This window comes from Acipenser ruthenus, chromosome 15, assembly GCF_902713425.1.
Source record: "Acipenser ruthenus chromosome 15, fAciRut3.2 maternal haplotype, whole genome shotgun sequence".
Taxonomy (NCBI): Eukaryota; Metazoa; Chordata; class Actinopteri; order Acipenseriformes; family Acipenseridae; genus Acipenser; species Acipenser ruthenus.
In genome coordinates, this window is record NC_081203.1 from 5278049 (window position 1) to 5304800 (window position 26752).

General features: G+C 38.4%; 1 protein-coding gene across 2 annotated transcripts in view; it reads left to right on the forward strand.

Annotated features, from left to right (window-relative positions):
• Positions 1 to 26752, forward strand: part of LOC117422365 (collagen alpha-1(V) chain-like) — a 126950-nt gene that overhangs the window by 28208 nt on the left and 71990 nt on the right. For both annotated transcript variants that reach the window (XM_058986989.1, XM_058986990.1), the window contains exons 2-4: positions 988 to 1155; positions 15007 to 15220; positions 16435 to 16597. In XM_058986989.1, the coding sequence (XP_058842972.1) occupies positions 988 to 1155; positions 15007 to 15220; positions 16435 to 16597 (545 nt within the window). The remainder of the gene's footprint in view (positions 1 to 987; positions 1156 to 15006; positions 15221 to 16434; positions 16598 to 26752) is intronic.

The window sequence follows — 26752 nt, forward strand, 5'->3', positions numbered from 1 at the left end:
GTGTTCAATACAGAAATTGGTCTGGTCCTGGGCATGGAATTCTTTGCTCTCTAGAGTATTTTCAGTTCATAGAATCAAAGGGTACATTGCTACAGTCATTATACAGTCCAGATGTTAGAAATCAGTCCGGGTAAGTCATTGGATACATTCACTTAATATCTATTGATTCTGCAGTTAGTTTGACAATGAGTGTTTGAAAAAATAGAAAATATGCGTCATTCTATTACAAAAAAAAAAAAAGTTGCATCTATTCTGTATTGCAAGTTTTTTTTTTGATTACTTATTATTTCCTGTAATTCTCATTCACCATAATACGGTGGCCCTACTCGGAGACTGGTTCTGCAGTCTTTTTGTTGTAGTATGTCTGAGTACCCACTAGAGGGTGCATTTCTTGTGGTAAGAAGAGGGGGAAAAAACGTTATCGGTGTTGAGTGTGGTCAAAGTTAGTCTTTGACACGCTGAATATGAATGAGTGTGCACTGGGTATTAGGATTATGCAATTCTGTTGTCATTATATGATGGACTCATATTTTACCGAACATTATAATTATATGAGACAGGACTGCTACTAACACAGACAAATTCAAGAAATATTTCATTTTTATGAAGGAGAAAAAAAGGCAAATTAAGGAGTCTGCCTGTCAAAGAGGAAGATTTAGTTGGTCTGTGAGTTTTAATGCAAACAAGTAGTTCAGTGTTTAAAGCAGACACCTTTTGATCTGGAGGTTAAAAGTTCCCTGTCTGTGATAGCCTGACCACGTGTCTGGATGCTGGATAAGTCCCTTAGAAAATTATGCTGAAGAGAATATGAGTGGCTGTTTTGACATTCAAAGCTGAGTAGAAAAGTGAATTGAAGTATAGTTCTGAACTTCTGTCTTTATAGATTGAAAGGAAAACTGCCTAAAAAAACAATAGTATTTAATGACATGCTGTTGTTATTATTATTGACTTATTTAACATTGTCTTTCTTATTTTGTGTTTTCACAGCGGGCCCTGCAGATCTCTTGAAGATATTAGATTTTCACAATTTACCTGAAGGTATAACAAAAACAACAGGCCTTTGTCCACACAGAAAATCTTCAAGTGGGCCAGATGTCGCTTATAGAGTAACAAAGGAAGCCCAGCTAAGCGCCCCCACGAAGCAGTTATATCCTGGTAAGAGAAACATTATTCTATATTCAAAGCAAATACCACATGGGGCTACTGCTGTATGGGCTGGTATACTCTACTGTATTTACCAGTAAAGAAATAGTTTAACCTCAGTCAGTGTTTCCTCTAAGAATTATCTAGAAATTGTTTTTTTTGATGAGAGAAAACAAAGTTTGCATACACAAAAAACACCCACACACTAAAATACTGTGAGTTTTGTTTACATATGACCTCCTAAATATTACCATCCAAATTAATTGCAGAGGTTTTTACCTCCAGTAATAGCTCAAGTTAGATGGCATCAGAAATAACTGTATAAAATAATAACAATCAGAATTAAATTAAAATGCTGCCTGTCTCTTTTAAATGAAACCATTTCAAATAGCAAATATACAGTGCATATAAAGCACGTAACACAAGGATGATTGTGGGGGAGCCACAACTACTGAATGGAAACTAGGGTTTGGTCCTCCTGTCTATGAAGCATGGGAGCTGTCAGGTTTTACCAGCTTGCACTGGTGTCTCTCCAGGGGTAGGAAGAACAGACCTCCATCTCTGAAGGAACCCTTTTACATTTTATGGACTACAGTACGTTTCCTAAATGATTGGAACCTTGCATGCCTGGGAAAGAAGCACAGGACACCTGGTGGGAGCTGTAAAATACAAAGTGAAATTGTGTAAAAAGTAAATACTGATTCTGTTATTTAGCAAGCACACAGGAACACTAAGAGGGCGTGGAATGAGGATTACAAACTAAACTAATCTGTGGAGATTAGGTACATTTCCAGTGTGTGGGCTTGTGGATAGGATAGTCGAGTGGTGATATGGTCACATACCAGGAAGTAACCACACACAGGCAAGGTACTATGGGCTGAGTCGCAAACGTGCTTGTATTTGTTTTATTAATAATAAATAAAACGTTTAAACAAAACAAAACACTTTACACAAAACAAAAAGGCACGTTGGCCAAAACAAACAATGAACAGAGACAAAGAAGCACACAAGCTGGTCCTAATCCAGCACGAGTAGCAATTGTTTATATATTTTCCGTTCTTACTTTTTAAGTTTCGCCTCTTTTATGTAGCTGTGCCTGAGCTAGATTGCTTGTCAATCTCATTCAGCGAAATTCTTCTACAGTACTTTCAGTGTCTGGTTTTCCACAAAAGAGGATGACTGAATACGCAAGTGGGTTGCCATCTTCATACATGTCAGTGAAATAAACACCACTCTATGGGGAATTCGGTTTATAGAACAAGCACAATGTTGTGAAAAGAAAGTATGTTTCAGCCTCAATAAAGAGCTGAATTCAGGAAATCACACATCTGCTTATTGATTTGTCCGGTCATTCTGCTGTTGGATATGATTAGATACAAGAACAAGTTCCCCCCCAAAAAAGCCATTCACTCTGTAGCGTTAAATACGACAAAGTAATTCAATGCTAGATCTTGTTGTAACATCGCACCAAGACAACATATCACATGCATACATACACTTGTCAACACTAGGGATAGTAGACAACTTTTAAATGAATCTGTTAAAAAAAAAAAAAAACTTCTGGAAAAAGACCAACCACAGTACTATTATTAAAATCAGTTTTTACCTCCCAGTTACATAAACTGATTTCCGTATTCAGAATTACATCATTACCGTCCCCTCAGGTTAAAATGTGTGATTAAATGCTGTTTATATAGGCTTGATGTTTCCACTGACGCAGAACACTGCTGTGTATACAATCTAGAACTGCATTGCACAGCTTTCTGTTCTAACACGGTCTATAATGCATTGACGCCACCATTGCTTCAATATACAATGCTCTCTCTCTCACTCTTCTTCTTGCCTGCTCTAATACTGTCTTTGATGTGACATGAGATACAGTACTTTACCACTTTTGCTGAAATGTGTGTCCGCTTGACAAATGCGTTTCCTTAGTTTTACTTGGATGTTATGATTTGTATGTTTTTTAAAGGTAAGATAATGTTGCTCTAAATTACTTCAGAGTTCTTGATTTTACAACATTATCTTCACTCCCATCCTTCACTGTACCTGTTGTAAAAGCCTTTTAACACAAGGTAAACTGTTGAAGCAACTTTTTAATAAACTCAACAAAAGGGTAGAATTGCTGGAAAGAGTCCCCCGTAACTGATTGCTTGAAAGTTGCCTTGTGGTTCATGGGCTTTATGCTACTGTACAATCTCAAATTTCTGGGTCATTCCACATTATTTTATTTCTTACGGTGGACCCCTCTGTAACAGGGCTGCTGTACACTATAACATCTGTCATAAATAAAGTTATTCTCTTTATTACTGTGCTCTGTGTTTCTGATTCAATATACATTAAAATACTGTCTGTTTCTGATTTTAATAGCAGTAAATTTGTTCTGAATTAGGAATTGTTAAACTCCAAACTAAAAACAAGTGAGCTGACGTGGCTAGCGTCTCCTGACTTCCATGTCGATAGTGAAAGGGTTACCGTGAAAGATCTTTCCAGATGTTTTCATTCTCTTGCCAGCCCTTAGGAGCTGTCAGAGCGTGTTTCCTGTCAAACTATAAATCATCTGACATAAAGATCATGTATGCAGCTGCACGGTAATGCAGAGCCTAGCACACCCTCAATCTGAGCGTATACCCCTGACTCAAAACTGATGTGGCCAGGCTGCATTAAAACATGGGATGGAAGAACCTCTTCTTCTGTTCCCAAAACTAAAAGGTGGGAATCTAATTAAACTGAATCTGCAATTCATGGCAGTCCCAGAACAGCAGGTTTTGAGCAGAGAAGCCGTTATCCTATGATGGATGCCTTTGGAACTCAAACCTCTTATTCTTGCAACGGAATGTATACGTGTGAAAAAGTATTTTAATTAATTGCAATGATCTTTTGTTAAGTGCCCGTGTCTTACAGCAATGGCAGCTGCATCTAATAATAATATGTAATAATTTCACCGTTGAGTCTCATAAAGATAAAGCTCGGGATGAACACTATCCACTAAACCTTCTACGAGGAACAGAAAACAAACACGACACTTGAACGTAGGATACCAGCTTCCTTCGGAGAAACTATATTTATTAAGAATCTACACCGCTTTTGTTTAGAAGACATTCTCAATTTAATTTGTTTTATTTGTTTACAACATAGTTCTATCTTTCAAGAATGTCATCCTATTTTTAAGCTTTTGGAAGAAAAAGAAAAGTAGCCCCTTTCAGAGATTATGTTCATCAAGAGTTTGGGCCCTCGATTTAAAAACGATAAGTTTAAAACAATAATCCTATCTTTAAGAACTCCATTCTAAAAAAAGCTTTATACAATTCAGTACCACGTTGTTCAGGCATACAAAACAATCTTATCCACCCATCTAAAATGTGAATCTTTTTGGTATAGCTTGACTTCAATATTGATGTCTTTTTTTGTATCCTCTCCTGCTTATGTGGTTATAATGTGTTTGGAAACTAATACGCTTACTAGGCAATAATAAAAACAGACGATTATAATGCGTTTAAGTAAAAATGCATATACTGCATTAAGTAAAAATAAATATAATGCATTAGCTTGGTTATGTATGAATAATATGCTTTTTCAACATTTTAATTAGAATAATTAATTTCAGCAAGCTAGCATCTTAGTTAAACATCCTGACCAGATCCTGTACTAACACCTATTAGCAAAATACATTTTGTGGTAATTCTTCAGAAACACATTACCAGACCGCAATTGATACTGCATTTGCAAGCAATCGTCATGTTTTTTCAGTTAACGGATAGTTCGTTTAGATGGTAATCGCTAAGCACAAACTTAGTTTAGCAGTTCACAGACAGTTCAATTTGTTATTCTCAGAAAAGCTGTTAGTTGAAAACATATAGGCCCCTGTTTAGTTATAAAAAGTTCAGTGTGTGTGCAGGTTCATAAAGAAAACTGTTAGTTTGAAAGCATGCAGGTTCCTTTCTGCTTCTGTCTTCTGTAACTGAAAACTCCACTTTGTTCATTCAGTTAGGGTGAAAGTCTTGCTTCAGATCCCTTCTTCAGGGCAGGTAGCCCAGCTAAACTTCCTGTGTTCTCCCTACATTGTATCAGTCATAATTCTAGCCAGTTGGTATTTCTACTACTAAATTAGACAAAGAGCCTGCATTAACACCTGTGCCTACTTTGTATATTTTCCACATCAGGCCAGGCCTAAGGATCTTAACTAGCCTCATGACGCCGTCATGATAATCACACTGTAATTACATAAAAAGTAGAGATTTTACAATGTAGTTGCTATATAACATACAATGTAAAAGTATAATTACAGTGGAGTAAAGGACACTTTAAAGTAGTGTTAACCGTGGCTGCCAGGTTTTAGAAGTTAATTTGCTGCCTGTCTACATTGTTCAGCAATAAACTGCAGTCAGACTGCTCTAAAAGGGCTGGGATAAAGGGAATCTTACGAGAGCAGTGTTCAAGGGATTTCAGTCTTCAGTGCAGTCGGTCCCTAATACTTGAATATAACGAGCCAGCTAATAGGCCTATGATTTGACCCATATTTTAAGCCCAGTAGATACTCTGAAGACATTGACAAATACAGGGGCCAGCAGCTATTAGAAGAACGTTTGGGTTTTCAGAATTCTTAGACGTTTTAAAATATGGGCGTGCTGCAGGAAAGTTAAAATAGCCTAATCCTTTTATGAAAGCTTGTTTAGACATACCATTGAGTTCTGAGAAGTCAGTTCCTCGGAATCCAAACAAAAAAGGAAAGATGCCAGATCTAAGCCGTGTACTCTCCTAAAGAGGTGAGCTAATATAATAGCTAATAGAAATACATAATAATAATAATAATAATAATAATATATTTGCCAAACAAATGACAACTCTGAATGTATATAGTACAATAGGAGAGATACGTGAAGAGATTACATTTACTATATTTGTTTACAATCCGCTTTGTTATTCATCTATGTGTCACATGGCCAGGTGGATATAATAAAGCAATATTATTGTATCTGTACATTGTATTCTTTTTTAATAAAAGCATCCCGTGTGTATGCTGTGTATGGATGAAAGCCATGCAGACTCCACATTGGAGGCACACAACTTTTGTATAATTTTTTAACAAAGTTTTAGTATAACAAAACAACTTTATGTATTTTGATAATCTGCTTGATGATACGATGAAAAGTAGTAAATACTGATTTCTTGGCGAATTGATTTATGAAACAATTTAAACTGTGATGCTTGCAAATATTAATCTACCCTTTTAAAAGACTGAAAGGTTAATCAGAATAGCCCATAAGATGCTTACATGAATTCGTTAAATGCAGCTGGTTTTAATGAGCCTCTGTCTTTAGTTTACAGTTCTGGAAACTGGAGAAGACTTAGTCAAAACAGCTGTGTTTTATTTAACACACTTGCCCTCAAGCTCAATGTATATAATTAACAGTAAATGTGTGTGTGTGTACGTGTGTGTGTGTGTGTGTTCATATGTGTGCATACCTGAGAATATACCCTTCTTAACATGTTAAAAACAATCGTGGAAGACAAGCAAAAGCCATTGTTTAAATCAATTTAAATACTGTGCAATTCCCCTCATAAAACAGTCTCAACCTTTTTTTTTGCCTATAGCAAATGTGTGTCACGTGACTCTGAAAAGAGATGACACTGCAAAGTGACCCGCACATTCTCAGATGATGTCCCAGACGCACATATGGTATGCTTTATCCTAGCTTTAGCTAGCTTGTGGTAGCTGAAGTGTGAAGCATAGCAAATGAAACTTGGCATCCCAATCGGTCAAACCATGTGAAATCTGCTGAGTGTGGGTCACCCCAGGACGTGGCTGGAGCTTGGCTTTCCTTTCACAACCTATCTGGTTCAAGTAGATTTCCACTTTGCATATATGATGAAGGGACTTGTGAAGCATTTCACTTTGGAGGAAAACTTCTGTTAGATTATGTTCGTTTTCAGTAATTACTACCGTCGTGAAGTTGGCATTCCATTTTGGAATCTGGAATCTTGTGTTGTACATGTTTTATGCCACGAATGGTGAAGAGTGACCGTATATCTTCCAGAGACTTACAGCGTGGCACGAGTGACATAAATCTGATAGAACACAGCATTCCAGGCAGTAACATATTCCTGCCGCATGGTTTTAATTCAGTGTTCTTAAAATGTATATTTGTATTGCATATTAAAGGACTGTATGCTGTATTCATCTGCACTGTCCAGTAAAACACATTTAGAATATGTTTTTAAACCTAGTGCAAGCTGGTAACCAGGCAACAGTATGATTTTAAATCAAAACATAAAACTAAGGTTAGTATAATATTAAATAGCAACATTAATAAAAGACTGTAGTTCTGTCTACTAGGTTTGATTGAACATTTGTATAAAACATTTTTGTTCAATGTATTTCACATTAATCTTGTGAGGTAGAATATAGTACAATATATTATTTCAGAGAACCAAATACTGTACATGTTCAAACAAAAAACAAAAAAAAGTGTTGCTAGTCAGCACATACCCTACAGTACAGTGTTCCACAATACCTTTAGACTGGGTCATATAATTCAGTGTAATGACAGTCAAAACTATGAGACAACAGAAGTATGTATAGGCTGAGGTTCCACCATTAAGAAGCCATTTGGAAACAAATTGTCATTTTAACCTTGGAGAGGCTACAGGGATACAGCAGTAATGGTTTAATGCTTTACAGACGGGCTGTGATCGAAACGTTTCTCTTTTAGAAACTGCAAAAGGCAACTGATTTGCCCTTAACTGTTTCAGAAGGACATCAACGGTATTTGCAGGGTGCTTTGAGGAATTCTCTAGAAGTAACAAATTGCTGATTAAAATCCATCAATAGAAGCAAAAAAAAAGAATCATAAAGCATAATAAAGCAAAATAGGGGATCCTGCTCTGTCTTTTTATTTGTATTTATTTATTTTCTTCTGTTGGAAACACCTGCCCGTCTAATATATATTTTCACCCAAGGCTTCTGAAGAAATATGCTTCCGAACTTTATGAAAGAAAAGCCCATTCATGTTCTGATAATAGAGGAAGGCAAAATCAAATAAAAAAGACATCAGATGCATACACTGTTTTTACATCACAGTTTAAAAATTCGATTCTCTTAACTGTTCACCACAAAAAATGATATAGAACATTCATGTGGCCTAATCAGAATCCTTTACATCATGCAAACTTGTAATCTGAGCAGCATACTTTCCCATAAGTGGTTTGGCTGTTTTTATAAATAAAAAAAGTACCATTGGTTTCTGGCCTGTGTCAAACCCACAACCATCCCGAATTTGCTGAGCTGTTTTTTTCCCATCATTAAAAATTCCTGAAATGGTGATCTTTTGAGTTTACCAGAAGCCCCTGTAAAGAGCGATCCTCGTGCGGTCAGGAGCTCTGAACTTCTTTGTATGTGGTTTTGCCTGTTTAATACTCGAGGGGGGTTAAGTATACATTGCAAGCTTTCATAGTTTTGTTTTGACTCACCATGGCAGTTTGCAGGAGCGTTCTTTGCCATTAACTAAATAATAAAGTTGTTAAAACATATGAAAGGGGAAAACTTTAAGCATATGGGTTCAACACACAGTTCAGTATTGTCATGGTTTTTATTGGCTTTTTTTTAAATAGTCGTCTACAGGGTGGACTGCTGTGCTGAGAAGCAAAGTGGCGATGTGTTGGTATGAAGAAAAAGTGGATGCTTTCAGCATAGTTGCCTCTGGGTTGAAATGTTGTGTATTGTCTCAGCCTAAAACTAAAATGAACTGCAGGATGGCCGTACTTCCGGAAATGCAGACACAGCAGATGCAGGCCTACAGTATCCCACTGTACCAATGCACAGGTACTGCCAGTTAAAAACACCCGGGATTCTCAGTGGGTAGTTCTGCTGAGACCCTTTGTAGAAAAGCTGTAGAGATGAACTGCATGCATAGGAGTAATGCCTGGGATTCGTGGGGGATGCTATTCGTTTGAAGACGCAAGCCGCTGGTGGAATAAATCCTCAGTAATTTGAGTAAGAGGGTGTAAGGGGAGTCAGATGCTCCACTATCAAAAGGCCATTTCATTCCAGTAACAAGAAGGGCTGCACTAATGGGGGTCTTGGAACAAGACTGTGAATAGAACTGAATCCGGTGTTAGGATCTGGAGGCCAGTCAAAACGGTGGAAAACAAACAAACCGATGGGGGAAGAAAAAACTGAGAGGCATAATAAGAAGAGATTAGCACTTTCAACCACTGTTATTGAACTGAGTCTGGAAGACGAGGCCTGTGAAAGGCTTTTACTAAGAGCCAGGGTCGAAGGAACTCTGTGAAAAAGCCCTGGCTGCGGGACGGATTTTCTCACCATCTCTTGAATCTCTTTAAGTGTTTACATCTCGGCCATTACCACAATTCAATTGCCCAGATTAATCTCCACTGTCCTACGCTTTCCCTTAGTACCCTATGTGCACTGAACTTTGCTGCTACCTTGCAGTAAACATTTTTGAGGGAGTAACTTGAATTGTTATTTGTTTATTTAGCAGACGCCTTTACCCAAGAATTAACTCAGTTATGTTATTTTAACCTGATTTTTTTGGGATACCTAAAAGATCAATAGCTCTAGGCAATACCCTGCATTCTAGACAATACCCTGTAAAAATAAAACTATGGGGCAAATCTTTCTCGCAACTCTGCTTGCGTTGTGAATGTTTTGCGTAAAATCGCAAATGAGTGAAATCTAAGAGTTGCGGAGAAACTGCTCTTATCGCAGCGCTGCGGAGATTAATAAATTAACATGAATTAACACAGGAAATCAACCGCACCTCTCTCGAGGTATCACAACTTTTTGCAAAATGAAGACGCAATTTTGTTCTTGACGAGGCACAGCCCCAGCACCTCTTCAGCTATGAAAGAAAAAAAAATGTCATGAAATGTTTTGCTCTCAAATGCGTTTTCTTACAATTCTCAACACGGTTTTATCCATTCTGCAAGTTCTTGCGTGCGCTAAACAGAGACAGTCCACTGCCAGGGACATTTAATTACTTTACCATTTACGTGCCATAAAGATGACACTGGCTGCGAAAGAAGGACTGCGATTGAATATGTAGTACACAACAAGCTTCAATATGAAAGCTGAACATTAATTTCAATAAACAACACGTTTTTAATGAAAACAAATATTGCCTACTTTACTAAAGTGAAAACTGGCTTCTGTTATTTTTAAATACCACTGCTTCTGATTATACTACTGCTTAATAACAGGAACAACATTTTATTTAGGGTTAGTGTTGAACTTAAACGCATTCAAGCCTGCCTGTACCCCTACCACCACACAGGAACATGCCTGCTAACTTCCCCTATTCAAAAAAATATAAAAAAAACAATAAGAACGGTCTGGTTCTCTCTTTCCTTTTTTCAATGAATAGAATTTAATTAATAGAGAGTAAAAACAAACCAAGCTATCTACCCTAAAGCAGAAGCTATCTACCCTAAACAGAAATGTATTTATTTATTTATTTAATTATTTTTTGCAATCTTCACAAACTGCAGGTTCTGTTGCATTCACAGTGCTGATAATGTTAGATATAGCTAGATATTACTGCAGCGCAGACCATTAAATACCAAGCCATAACAAAACATAGAGCACTTGCGAGAGAACAACTCACAAACCCTTTTTTTCCAACGCAGCATCTATTTTGAATCTCACTCAAAAGCGCAACTTTTTTCGCAAAAAGTACTTATTTATTTATTTATTTATTTTTACATCCACCTACCCGCTGCTCATATTGGTGCTTGTATTCCTGGAGTCTGTTTAATCGTGTTTTGATTGGTCGAGAGATCTGTCAACAAGCTTTTACTGCGTTTATTCAGTTTCGAAGTGTAGTGTAGAACTCTTTAGTTTCATTTAAAAGATGGCAAAAAGAAATAAGTCTTGCAACGGAAGGAGAACACATTTTCAATTTAATTTGTTTTATTTGTTTACAACATAGTTCTTTTCAGCCGGAATAGACCGATATGTACGCCTTTGTGGAAAAGTCAGAATTTCCACTTTGTCTCATATGCAGTGAACGACTGGCTTCAAATAAAAACAACACATTTACAACGACATCTCATGACAAAATATGCTGCATTTGCAGTGAAATACACAGAAGGTGAGGCGCGGGAAAAGGCCTGCAAGATGCTGCAAAGAAAAATGAAATCAGAGATTTTGAGACTGGCAGACTGACTCACTTTGAGATTACGAATGTTTTGAGATTCATGCATGGTAGAGGATCCTAGCAACAATCTAGATCTGCAACTGTTTACATCTGATCTGCTAATGTCATTCAGGCCTCGTTTTGTAGACTTTCGCAGACACAGCACTTTGTTGAAGTTTATGAGTCATCCCAATCAAACTTGTGTGTAAGCACTGGACTTGACACCAGGCATCTCGATTGGAGATTTGGAGCTGGAAGTTGCCAACTTCAAGGAGTCAGACATTTGGGTTGAAAAGTTTTGCACTCTAAATTCAAATCTGGAATGCCTTGCTCCGAAACGTGCACAACTAGCAAAACTAATGGACTGATTTGAAGAAATTGGAAGGTGAAGATAACCTCATTCTGCAAACTTGGAATGAACTTCCACTTACACACGGCACAATGCAGGATGCCAGTTTTGCTCTCTTATCGATGTTTGGCTCCACCTATATGTGCAAACAGGCATTCACCCACTTGAATCACATCAAAAAAAACTTGTGTTCAAGATTAACAGAAGAAAGCTAAGCTAAAGAGCAAAACGATGCAGCAGCAGAAGTCACATTAAAGAAGAGCACTGTAAAGTACATACATTGTGTGTTTATGATTGGCTCTTTACAGACCACGTGCTCTACATTTCCATTCAGTTTGGCTGTCTTGCACAAAAAGGTTGCAGACCCCTGTCCTAGGTGCATTTGATATGGACTATATAATATCCTGGATTTTAATGTAGCGTAACTTTCTGAATAATGTTACATTATATATCTCTGTTAGTACAGTATATGTATATGTCTAAATATTCTTAGGGCAAGCACTATGTCTATCCAAATTGCTTTAACAACCTGGATGAACCCTCAGGGGATCAGTGTACTTTTTCAGAAGACAATATTTTATTTTTCTCCTGACTTTGTCTTGTAGCCACAGGGCAGGCATGTGAGGGGGGTGGGGGAAGGGAGGGGGAACGGCCAGTCCAAATGAAACTGCTTCCCCACATCGCCTTAAAGCTCAAGCATGGATCAATTTGTTATGCTCTATGAAACTCACACGTGAACTTTTGGTGCCAAAAAACGCCTTTGGGATGCATCCTTTTTAATTAAAATGCACTTTCACAAACATGATCCTGTCAAAGCTGATTCCAAGATTAGTCAGGGATCTGAATACAATTTATTTTTATTAAGGATGAAACAAAATTTTGACTTAAGACCAGGAAAAACCTGCACATTACTGATGCTCAGAAAACCCCACTATGTTTTTTTTTGTTTTGTTTTACTAGCTACAATACATAGGACTGTAATAATGACTTCTAGAATATGTCATTGGCTGAGCAGGTATTGATAAATCTTTTGGTATCCAGTCCCAAAGGTTGGATTTCGCAGCCTCATCCCTCAACCTTGTACTTTAATGCCATACAGTATGCTTACCTTATAAGGTTCTCAGTTATTTGCCTACCTCGGGGGAACACGTTTTCTTAACCGTCCTTATAAGGCTTTCTGTTCAGTGCCTGACACAAGACTTCCTTAGAGTGTTGGATGATAACAGAGTGCTTGGATCCTAGGGCTTGTGTGAGATAAAGATTTCTGAGCATGAATGGGTGAATCATCAAACGTTCTGCCCATGCTTTGGAAAGAATGTGTACAAAGAAACTGCATTCTTTTGAGAAACCACTGTCTGGCGAAGGACCTATCCGTACTGGCAGCTGGATGTGTTTTAAATCTTTTGCAGATTTCAGACAGGCCTTTATTCTTTATAGCTCACAACCCTGGCTTTCTGTTGAGGGACATTTGTGGTTTCTATGGAAACTGCCCTATAGTCTGTTTCATGTTTGATTGCTATGAGTTAGTCATAAAAATTAATAGTATACATATACAGTGCCATGTTTATGCAATATTGTAATAGCAATATGGAAATATTTAATTTTGGAACGTGGCCTATTTAATTAATTAACTTTTGGCAAGATTCAGTTTGCTGAGCTCAGTTCATTTCCTTAGCAAGCAAGTAACGCATAACACGTGGCAGTGTTGGGAGTATTAACTCTTTTTTGATATAAGGAGGATGATATCGCAGCATGTGCTGAGCCAATGTGTATAATGTTAAAGCATTAAGTAGAACTCTGTTGTGTTGTAATTTTCTTTAACTTTAATGTTTAAGTGTAGTCTGTCTAATCATCATAACATTCTCAGTCAAGGGTGGCAGAATTTATTGTTTTAATGTTAATTATGGCATTTACTCGTGCTGTAGATTTTACTTCTTGACTAGGGGGATTCTGGAAGTATGTGGTCACAAGTGTTTTAACGACTTAGCATTCCACAGACTATTCCTCTGGGGCCTGAAAGAGACTTTATATGTGCAGATTTCCAGGATTTTCTCTGCAGGACTTTGTCAGCCTTGGAGTCAAAGTGATGTTGCGTGAATGAATTAGTGTATGCTTCAGGGGCCATTCTACCTCAAAGGAATCCTCAGAAGGTCAAAGGGTCATTTACAGGAGTAACAAATGTGACTCTTTTTAATAGTTTAAGCTTATCAGGGGGTCTATTAACACAATACTTTGAATTACAGTTTGATATTCATGTAATTGCTATGGACTGTCATTGGTATTTCATGCATACCAAACTTTACCTCATGAGAAAAACAGTTTTCTTATCAGGTAGAGCTTGGTGAATTGGGCCCATGAGCTTACCCCTTCCTTGTGGCTATTATATCGTTGTACCATTGACACAACAAAGAAACAGTACCCTTTAATGGCCAGTGGATGTGATCTGCCATTCGCAGAAAGAGGTGTCTTCTTTATACTCCCTGTGCTCATAAGTTTGTCTGCAGTTTAAGAGATGTGATTGGCACTTCTTTATCAAATCGTTTTGGTACTGAGTGATGTGTTATACAGGGTGAAGGATTTCCACACTCAGGGTATCAGGCACTCCTTTCCTTAAGCTACTTTGACAGCATTCTTCAGATTTAAAGTACACGGTCTGCCTTCTGCAGGATTGGAAGATTAGCTAACCTTCATGATTACTCAATGCCGAGACCTTTGAAGAAATTCTGCTGGTGGTTTAAGTTTTTTCAAGACCATATACGATGTACTGGTTTGTGGTCATCTTTGCTGCGGGGACTGTGTTGAGACCACCAGTCTCTGTGTCCAATCTCCAGAGAATTTTCATGCAGTACATTCCAGGCTGTGGCATGATCTGTGCATAGGAGCACATGTGCAATTCAACATCAAAACCCAAAGGCTAGTGTTTACTTCAACAACATTCATCATGAAGGTTAAAGAAAGAAAGAAAAAAAAAACACTAAACACTGTTGGCAAATTACTAGTTTTAAATATAAAAACAGCCAAGATATCGGTTTGAAAAAAACACAACATTCACCTGCCAAAATAGTTTTTGGCACGACACAACAACACAACCATAGAGACAATTAGCGCCAACACCCCAAACTACGTTGACAGCAATCATTATTAATCGCTGATTACATGAAGCAATGTTAATTAAACATTTGAATTATTTTCAATAATACTGCTCCCCATCTGCCAAACAATCTCTAAGCTTACAGCATTCAGTACTTTCTAATTAAAACACAAATACACAGGCAGGCTGACTTAAAGCAGCAAAATGACTTTTGTTTTTGTTTCATGAGTGAATGCTGGTATATTATAACTCTTCGTTTCTTTCCCCAGCTTCATCCTTCCCCAAAGATTTCTCTATTTTAACCACTGTGAGGCCGAAAAAAGGCAGCCAGTCCTTCCTCCTGTCCATCTACAATGAGCAGGGGATCCAGCAGATTGGCGTGGAGGTGGGACGGTCTCCGGTGTTCCTGTATGAAGATCACACGGGCAAGCCCGGGCCAGAGGACTACCCGCTCTTCAGGGGCATCAACCTGGCTGACGGCAAGTAAGTGCAGGCCATCCTACACAATAGTGTCTCTGAGACTAGTGCATTCAAATGGTGGCCTCAATGTGCACATGTGTCTATGTAAGTCAAGAAGACAAACATTTTGGCCAGTGCCTTTATCAGTGTAAGACACTAGCCAAACTGTTTATTGATTTGACTTGGTTTCCTATAAGTTTTACCTTAAATATGGGCTTTATATAAAATTCCAATAAAGTGTCAACTACCACCATGAATTTAGAGTGTATACATATCCTGTGTCTTATACGGTATATAATATACAGGTAGTATATTATATGTGAAGTCACTTAATAGGGCGTTGGGCCACTATGGTATCCCGCTCTGTGGAGTTCTCGGTGGACCGTTTTTGATGAAACTGGCTGCTCGCACCCCAGGTTGAAATTTGCAGTCAATTGATCTGCAGCTGCTCGTCTGTTTTGCCTTGCACTTCGAATTAATGCACAGATATCACGCTTCTGCCCACTGTTGCCCTTTGCTGATGATGTCTTTCCCTCGGAGTTCCATGCCGACATCACCTTAGACACCGTTGCTCATGAAACATCAGCAAGTTGAGCTGTCTTGGTCACTGAAGCTCCTGCCAAACGCGCCCCAACAATCACCCCTCTTTTAAAGTCACTGAGGTCTCCTCTTGCAACCATGCTAGCCATAATTATAGGCAACCAGGCCTGTCCAGCATTTTATACATGACCCTAAGTATGCTGGGATGTTATTTGCTTAATTAATGCATGAGCCACTCCTGTGTGGAAGCCATTGCTTTCAATATACTTGGTGTCCCTCATTTACCAAGTGTTTCCATTTTTTGTCCACTACCTGTGTGTGTGTGTGTGTGTGTGTGTGTGTATGTATGTGTATATATATATATATATATATATATATATATATATATATATATATATATATATATATATATATAATATATATATATATATATATATATATATATATATATATATATATATATATATATATATATATATATATATATAATTTGAGTAACATTTCTTTCAGGAATATCACATATTTATGCTTAAATGTGTGTTATCCATTTGAGTTGGGTATTTAAATGAAAGTAATACAGTAAGGCTAAGAGCATCAAACTAAAAAACTATCCATGGTTGTCAGAAATGAAAGCTCTCAATGCAAATTAAATACAAGTCACAGAACCCACACCCACACATGAAATTCCTTCTCCACAGGTGGCATCGAGTGGCTATCAGTGTCCACAACAAAAACGTCACCATGGTGTTGGACTGTACTAAGAAGTCAACAAAGTTTTTGGACAGAAGTGCCCGTCCTCGAATTGACACCAAGGGCATTGTGGTTTTTGGAACTAGAATACTTGATGAAGAAGTCTTTGAGGTAGGGGGTTTTCCAGTTCCAGTATTTTTTTTTTTTAAATAATCTTAATAAGGTCTAAGAAAGTGGAGAGCGGCCCTTTAAATAACAAAATGGCAGACAGATGGTTGAGCCTGAAGAAAGCTGGCTTTGGTGACATGTGCTGGTCAGCACTTAGTCCCAGTTCAATTCATAGAATAATTTATGGTTTAAGGTTTTCCTGTTGTTGGCTGGGCCTTACATGTTTTGTTGCTATGTGTATATGATATCTATGTTGCAGATGTGTTTTTGAACCTTCATAATGACAACAAAAAAAGCACCGCACCACACCACACCACACCACACCACACCACACCACACCACACCACACCACACCACACCACACCACACCAAACCAAACCAAACCAAACCACACCACTAGACAAGGGGTTTCACCTGCCTTTTATGGTCTGTGGCTGGAGCCCAATTAACCAATAATTAACAATTAAGCAATTAAGGCTCCAGCCTCATTCTCACATTTATTTTGCAGGGAGGAATTTAACCCCTCCCTGCCGATCCAAAACAAACAAGAATTATAATGAAAATCATAATGAAAACAACAGTAAAAATAATAATAATAATAACACAAATTATAGGGGAGAGCTGGCACCCCATCACAGGGCCCCATTCCCAAAATATTATCAAAAAGGTAACAACAGGATTGAAAGAATGCTTTTTCAAACTCTGTTTTTATGACTAGAATTAACTTTGTTTTAGAATATTGCTAACAAAAGTTTAGAAAAACAAATCATGAATAACAAAGTGTATAATAATAATAATAATAATAATAATAATAATAATAATAATAATAATAATAATAACTTTTGAATATGGGCTCATCCTAACATCTATTTTACAATGTGATGCATAAATACAGTACATGGCTATTTGAAATGAAGCCTTACCCAAACATACAAATTAACAGAAAGTAAAAGGGGTTGTTTTGTGTGTTTCCATAGCAATAGCAGCTTGTGAATCTGTTTTTCATATTGTTTGACAGGGTACTGCTGTTGGTGCTGTAACTGCACACACGAGCAACACGCACAGTTTTACTAAAATTAAGCTCTAATGGTACGGTTCCAACTAGCTGCCTCTGACAGAGTTTTTTTTTTTTTAATTATGATTTACAGTATTGGCTTTCCAAGCATGTGGTCTTCTAATCTTGACAGCTTCTGAAACTTGTCAGATGGAGTTGTTTTTTTGTGCAGATTTTCACTTGGATAAACCAAACAACATTTCAATACGAGGAGTTGTATTGTCTTGGGTACATTACAGTTCCAGCTTCTGGTTCAGAGTGTATTGTCTTTCAATCTTTTAAAAGATCTTCAAATCCAATGGAAATTAGATACCTAGAGTGGGTGGAGTTGGACGGTGTCATTTCTAGACACTGTAGGGTGAAATTACAGCAACTAATGCAAGAGTGTACCTTTAAACTGGTCAAGGGGAAGGGTTCATAATAAGTTGCCCAAATATGCTTGACCACCAAGTTTTCCTGCACTGGAAAAAAAAAATCTTCCTCTCATTAAAATGTAATTAGTCTGAGAGCTGTGTTAATCCCTGTCTTCAAATCTCGGGATTCTGGGTCATAATTTTTCGACGGATCTAGCATGTTTGATAATGGGCCAAGGCATAATTTAAACTACAGACACTTCTTGTAAGAAGAGGGGGGAGAATCCAAAAGTACAAGTTGTCTGAAATCCTAGAAGTTTGGAGCAAGGGGCCGAGTGTAGAGTTGGACGATTTGGTTGTATGCCTAAATGTAAGCTAGTTCTTTAAATGACAATGAACTGTTTGTTCTGAGCTTTCTGTATATTCAGCTGGTTGGTACTATTTTGTATGTACCACATAGGAGTGAGATGTCAAACTTGGATATAAAAGCTTTGCATGAAATTATAGTGGTGGACCAGGGTTAGGTGCTAAAGGCTTTGCATGGAATTATAGTGGTGGACCAGGGTTAGATGCTAAAGGCTTTGCATGGTGTAACAGGGGACGTGTTTTGTGTGTCGGTCGTCACTGACAGACACAGAGCATTGGGTGTTGACACGCCGCACAGGCACACAGATTTATTATCAACCCAAGTGCTGACACTTGGGTACCAGCAATGGAAGCCCTAGTGTCACATTTAATAAAGATAACAAAACAAAACAAAGCTAAAAATAAAGGTTTGCCACACAAAACAGCGAGCGCTAGTCCCACTAAAAGGAACGTTCCGCTCCAGGACCCTACTACTCTATGCAAACCCTCTCTATACTGTTTGGGATAAAAATCCCCTAAACTGACCTGCTTCTGGGTTTCCGGAGTCCCGGCATTCTCACGGAGACTCCGACCTCTTCACGCAGCCAAACAACCTTGGCTGGGCAATGCCTTCACGAGCATCTTAGAGTGGAAGGGTTTCGTGTCGAAGTTCCTGCAGAGTGGACGCTCTCCTCCTTGATGTAAACAAATACACGCTTTTGCTCAGCGCCCGTCTGTATAGCAGTGGCCATGTAGCAGCCTCAAACTGTGGCGCAGAAGCTTTTTGAGCTTCCCGCAGCATGCCCGGGCATGCCTCCAGCCAATCTGGACCTTCTGATCCGCTCAGCGCTGGGTGAGGTTAACTGCCCAATTGGTTGCCCAGCAACACATATCAGCTGCACACACTTGTGTAGGAAACAGCGTAAGGGCTCTCCCTGTCACACATGGAATTATAGTGGTGGCCTAGGGTTAGATGATAAAGGCATTGCATGGAATTATAGTGATGGACCAAGGTTAGATGCTAAAGCCTTTGCCGGCAGTCCTTTGAAGCTCAATATTTGAAAAGCGTTTGATTGTCTATAATATTGAAATGACTCAATGATTGATTGGGCCGATGTACACCGCTTCAGCACACGTGTGATTAAACATAGGGTTCCTTGACACAAATTAGACGACACGGTCGGCCATCTGCTGAGAGTTTAGCTGACTGTACTATTAGTCATGGAAGCAGTAATGGAACAGGCTGATATGGGAACCAGCATTAGCTTATTGGAAAGTTTAAACTTTTTTCTCATGTTGGACCTCAGCCAGCTGGAAATGAGGGGAAACTCCTCTAAGAACTTGTGTAAAATGGAAAAATATGCCACATAGTTTCCCTTCCCCCTTTGTTATGACTCATAAACTAAAACAGTAGTCTTAGTTTTAGTGTCCCAGGTAAATATTTATGGCTATGAATTTATACCCTATGAATCAGTCGTAATTGCAGCATAGTGACTGCAGAATAGTGACCGGTACAGTATTTATTTTTTTGTATTAGTTTATTTAACAGTAGAGGGTCAGTAAACTAGAACAATCTGTAGTTCTGTGTCTTGTAAAAGACGACATGTGCTGAATATCCAAACACATTTTATCCACCACACCCATGTGTAACTTGTAATCTAGAGAACAACTTATCCATAGGTAGGACAGCTATTCATATCATTGGTGGGGAGGCATGTACTTTCTAAAATAGGTAGATCAGATAAATATAAAGCACAAAAAAGAAATGCTGTTATGCCAGAGACGTAATATATACAGAAAATACCTGTGGTTGGAGTAGAACAAAAAAAATCTGGGAGTTTTGCCATTATGTGCTAAGAGACTGTGCTGTTTCTGGGCCTCTGTCCTCAAAAACATCACTAATTGCCAGAATTAATTTCAGCTGGTTTAGGTTAATCTTTAAACCCAGATTCCAGAGACCAGAACTGGGTACCCAATAGGAGTCCCCCACCATCAGTGATCTGTGGTCTGTAGACCACTCTGTTTTACAGCAGTGTTACATTAAACTAAAGTGCAATGAATTATTAGTGGTTGTAATGTTTATGTTAGCAGATTATAACATGGAAAAGAGACATGACTGTTTTTGCCGCTACACCTTATAATAGGTTTAGCAGGTGTGTGTATGTGTTTCTGCAGAGACAAAGTGAGCTGATTTTTGTCTGGCTCTGCAGACAGACCATGTCCCCCTGCTCTTACCGACCCTAATAACACTGCAGTTTCCCTCGCCATCTGCCAAGAAAAATGTAAAATAATTGAGGGAGACTGGAAACATCATTAAAAACAAAAGTCTGACAGCGACGAGACAGTATCGAAGCTCTTAAATATGTAAACGCAGCATGTTTAAGCACAAGAGACATATATCCAGGAAGATTGGGTGGTACTTTTGCAAACAGTCTGGGCATTCACTTAAATTCTGTTGCTTCAGTTCCCAGTGAAAGCTGGCAGCAGAACACGTGAACTAGTTTTTAGTAGTCTGATTTTCTTTTTTAAATAAGTTGTTATGGTGTACCTGTGAATTTCTTATTAATAGCGTACTTTTTTATTTTTTTATTTTTTATAAATATCTCTATAGACCATTGTACAGGGGTGCAAATCTGGTTCTGTGGCACTAGATTCTAGTACCAGAGTACCTCATATAGTAAACATATTTAATTATTATTATTATTTATTTATTTTGTTATATTCCTTAGCAACTATAGTTTCTCATTGGGTCTAGACTATTCACATGACCCACCCACACTCATCCACATACACATGAGAGAAGGTTTGTGTCGTGTAGGAAGTTGTTGGGGGGGGGCTTGATTAGGGTGGGGTTTGATAATTTAGCACCAGTAGGCTCTCTGGTGCTAAACTTTCAAAACACTTTATCACCAATTTTCAAAACGACTTGCACCCCTGTTATATTAACCGGTAAGGTAGATTACACCAAAAACCTGATTATCACGGGACTAAAAATCAACACATAAACAGGTGGATTGTGAATTTTTACCGACATCGGTGAAATTTAGTCCCGTGTAAATTGTCCATTTCTTTTATCTCAGATAATTTTTATAACCTTCTGTTAAATTTCAAACTCAGGCATCCTGTGTCTTTTTAGTCCTGTGAGAATCGACCACAAAGTTAGTGTTATGATCTAAGGATTTCTGGGGTATTCGCCGCAAAGCTACGATTTGGTATCCAAATTGGGGATGGGGCAAAAATACAAAACGTAAGTGGCGACTCTAAAAATGGATGCTTTGAATGAAGCATTTAAAAATGATATGGAAATACATATCATTCAAGAGAGGAAACGTTTATTCAATGTTGTCAAAGTGCCCGTAGCCTGTGTTTCTGTGGAGGTGACATTGCCTCCATCTTGCACAAGTTATTTACATCTAGTTCATTGTTTGCAAATCGTGCACAAAATCACCCTCGCTGGTCACATCATCGCATTTCATTTTTGAGTTGATCGACTTTCCTTGATGAAAACTAGTCTGGGAGGTTACTAGACGCCTTCTGCTCTTGACCATCTCTGAGGACCCCTGATTTTTAGTCCTGCGCAAATCCTGCTTTAAACTGGCCGAACAATTTTCTACACATGTTCTTAAATATTATCTGACAAGACAGGATATCAGTACTACACACCACAAAACCTAGCTGCAAGTAATCAGTGATCTGTGGAAACCAGTGGCTAAATTGTGTTAGCATTCTGCTCTTCTAATGACCTTGTAATGCGGGAGATAGATTTTTTGAGTCCTCATGACCTTATAGTGCATACTGAAACAGCACAGTGGAGTTTGTTTTTTGTGGCATCAGCACACGGTTAAGAAATGAATAGCTCCCCTTAGAGTGTGCCAAGAAGGGACAAGCCTTGATGGGCCGAACTACCTATTTTCATTCCCAAACCTTTCTTATATTCTTATGTTTTTATGGAGTTGACATGTCCAGACTGGTTTTTATACCGGAACCATTCTTGCACTGACTGGGAATGATTGCCCTTAGTGCAGTGCATTAGCTGGAGTTTAAAGCTTCTGCCTCCACTGCAGTGCCAATTAATGCTTGAAGCTTGGATACCAGGGTGCTCCAGTACATTTACTGTGCTGGTGCTTCAAAAATACAGTTCAAATATATGTTATTTTTAAAAACAAAACAAGATGTTTTCCTGTGAACCATAATTATCAGTACATTCCTTAATTCCACCAATATTAAAGCCTGTCATGTCTGTGAATGTGGCTGTAGGCTCAGGAAAGAATCTTTTCGCACGATGGGCGTTTGCATTTTCTGCAAACCACAAACATCAATTTATTATATAAACAAAATGCAAAAATCTTACAGAAGGAAATTATTTTGGAAAGATGGAGACACTGACAAAACTGCTTTTTTTTCATGTAACCTTAAACTCAAATAACTTAACTATGAGGCTTTTATACCATAGTGATACACATGCACACAGCAGTAAACAGTGCAGTCTATCCAGCTGTTTCTTAATGTCCAGCAGTTACATCACCGCTATGCCTCAAATCATTTCATACTGTAGATAGCCAAAAAAGGGTCCATTAATATGTAAAATGGCAAGAAAAATAGAAAACCATTTAAAAAAGGCCAGGAGTGAGACCAAATATAACAACAATTAATCTGTCAGACGTCGGCTGTGTTTTCTTTTTTTCTTCTTTGTATGAAGCCATAAGTGCAAGTACTTCATAAATCCCACTTTTTTCAATCTGAGAGGAAGAGCTACTGAGTCCCTATCCTGACTAGTTATGGCCAAAAAATTAGCATCACCTCGAACTTTAGGATTGAGACCCCGATATGGACACAACGATATGAACATAATTTTGATGTTAACATAACATTATTCAGCCGGTTTAATTCGACTTTATGAAGCAAAATTTGTTAATTCTATAGGGTGATGCAAAACTTTTGGCCATAGATGTAGGTATTTGAAATGCTGCTCGAAGAGACTTCAGGCCTGAGCCTACCATATTGTAAGATTATTGCTGTGGCTTTTTTTAAGCCTATACTGCCCTCCCAACTATTATTAGCAATGTGTTCCTGTTCAAGTTCTGTTTAATCCCTGAGTAAAATTAAATCAAGCTCGATTCAACTGGGAGTTTCTTGTCAGCACACTGGACAGGATGAGGGAGGTGGGGGTAAACCTCAGATTTGATTAAGTCCTTGGAAATGGTGAGGAGCTTCGTGCTCTGCTTTCCTCCTAGACGATGATGTCATTCTTGGAAACCTGGACCAGTCTGATGGCATAATGCAGAGGTTTGCAGAGCTTTCTTGATAGGGAGGGAAAAGGGCTCTGTGAACAAAAGACAGTTCCAGCAGTATTATTTTTTAAATTAACAGTTACCGGTAAGCCACGGATACCTTTAAGAATTTAAATTTTGGAAGTGGCGAGTATATCCCTTCCCTTCCTGTGTCGGTTCAGGTATTTGTGGTATATACCTCCCTTTTTTAACAGTCTCCAATTTTTTCTGAGAAAGTTCTTCTTCAAAATTGATTCGGAACCAAATCGATTACAATGCCTCCGTTGTCTGATGACATTTTTTTTTGTATTTGTCAGAAGTAAATCGAAATATCACTTCGACGTTCTCAATGTAATTCTCAATAACGGTCTGTAATAAGAAATCTCTTGCAAAATTCAGCTATTGTTACACTGCTTAGGGCCTAGCATATTTATGTCCCGCCTCTGCTCACAGCTGCAAGACCAGGGCAGATCTTTGACTCTCCCATTGGTTAAACTTACTCAAGATCTTCAAATGCAGATCTTCTATTGGTTGATTTGATTTGGTATGCAGATGATTGGGGCAGGAGAGTATGGGTACCTGTGTTTCTCTGCTTTGTGGATATTTTGAGGTCAGGGTTGAGACAGGGTGGGTTAGGTGTTGAGCAGCCTGAATAAAGTGCCTGAACTAACACCTCCTAACACCACCAAACATGTTACAATATACATAAATTATGACAAACTGTCAGTCCTGTGGGTGCACATATCACGTGCAGGAAATGAAAAACACTGTAAGATGCAGGTTGACAGAATATGTACTGAGATCAGGCTTGCTGGTTTAGAGGCAAGCAAGGCACCAACACCCAGGGCTACTAAAATATGTGACTTATTTGACTGGGTGGGAGCACATGCAGTTGGAAATAGAAAATAGGTTGAAAAAGACACAAAAATCAAAATACTGGCCAATTTTGCTTTCACACTGACTTTCAAAATGTTCGTATTAAAGCAGAACTAGTGAACAAATGAAAAGAAAAAAAATGATAAAAGAAGAACATATTAGGTTAGTTAAGCTGTTGGCAGATCCACTAATTTACAGCATGTATGATGCCTTCAGACATGATTTACACAGAATGAGCCTGTACTGGTCTCCTTGGGTTTACTGCCTCTCCTTGAGAAAGAGCAATGCTGATGGAACACGTCAACATCACCAGTCAGGCAGCCCACTGTGTAGGAACACTGCCAGAAGGAGGCTGATAGGAAAATCCTAAACCGTGCCAGGCACCCTCCCTACTCCCCTACTACCCACACATCCACCCCTCCCCCTGTCTGTCCAGCAACCGACGAGGTGTGCCTTCCATTTACACAGGAATCCTACATGCATTATTCACATTAAATACACCCCCCGGAGCCCAGGCAGGAATCATATAGCTCCAATGAGTTGTACAGAGACTTGGACGATGAGTCACAGACTTCACACCGTCCAAAAAACATGGAAAAATGTAGCAGACCAGACAAGGCTGTTTGGGATTTTGGTTTTGAGCCTGTCAATATGCCTCTGTGGATTATTAGTATTTGATATATGCTTAATTTGTTTAACAGTACCTTTTAAAGTAAGATTAAAGATGGAAATACCAAAAAAAAAATGTTTTTGCTAAAATAAGCAACTGTAAATACAATACCAGAATATGCTTCCAATTGCCAAACAGTTGTTATGCAGGGACTGCATAACAGTATTGCAAAGCGAAGTAGTTAGCTCACATAGTTTTAAATGTCAGTTGCCTGTCATTTCTCTCATTGTGCTCTATTAAGGTAACTAAAGTGACTGGTTGATTAGTTTTTAAGATATATTTAAACTGCAAAACTTGTTTTTACACTCCAATTATACCCATCTGTTTAATATTGGTTCATCAAGTCACAGTTAAAAAAATTGAAACCATCCTGCCCCTCAAGGGAGCTCTCAGATTTCCAAGGTAAATCTTGCAATTTCCTTCTTTCATATTGGAGATTTGCTTTGGAAGCAAGGGTCCCTAATTACTACAGCAGAAAAGAAACATTCCCTCAGCAGTATTTTGTGGGTATTAATTAAAGGCCAACCATAACATTGACATGTCGGATTGATGTTGCCTGAGAAGCAGGAAACTGGAGTCGTATTTTTCAGCTGTCCTGTAATGTTGGCTGTGCTTGAGGCTAGGCAAAGCGCAACTGGTGAAAAGGTTGAAAAAAAAAAAAACAAGTGGTTTACGCTTTGTTAGTTTTGGCAAACCTCTGCATGTTACAGTTTGAGGGAGCCCAAATCTAGAGGTTTATGCTGTTTGAATCTCAGTAATATATTATTTGGTTTTATGGTTTGATTTAACTTGCCCACTCATGTGACTTAACTGATGGTTTAGGACAGAGTGCTGATTTGCACAGTTTGGATTTATGATACAGTGGCACGGATAGGTGGACCTCTTACTGTAACTCCGGATGCTTTGGAGTACCATTTCCCTTAAAGTACCATTTCCCTGCTTGGATATAGAATTGTTGACCATAATTTACTTATACTATACATGTGTTTACTATGTGTATACTTTATTATGTACAATGCAATGATGTTGAGTATGGTATTTAGAACCTTTGATGCACATGAACAATCTTAAGTGGTTTAATAAAGACTTAGTTTCACACATCCTGCCTCCGAGTGGACATGTCCTGCAAATACATGAATATGTAAAATCTCTTGCATGCCAAAGTGATTGGAAGACAACTCTGAAGCAGTTTGGTTTTATCAAGTCCAAGTCATGATGATACCAATCTCACACCAAGTCCATGTCCACATTGGTCCAAAGGTAAGTATATCCAAGCCTGGACTGAAGCTGGATTAGTCTCATCAGAACATGAACTTAAAGGAAAAAACGCAGGCAACGTGGGAAACTGAGTTTTTGACAGCAGTTTGGAATGGTGGAATACTGTTACAGCAGAATCATTTTGTTTTTTTAAAACCCTGCCTGTTTTTTATCCGATCTCTTCGACAGCTGTTTGCTAGTGTGTAGGAATTCATAACCACGCTACCTTTGTTTGGTTGAAGAAGTGCACAGCACTTGTGTCTGGAGCAAAGCCGTTGGCTGCCTGGGAATGGGGCTGATTCTACATGTGCTTCTTATTGGTAAATAGGCAAT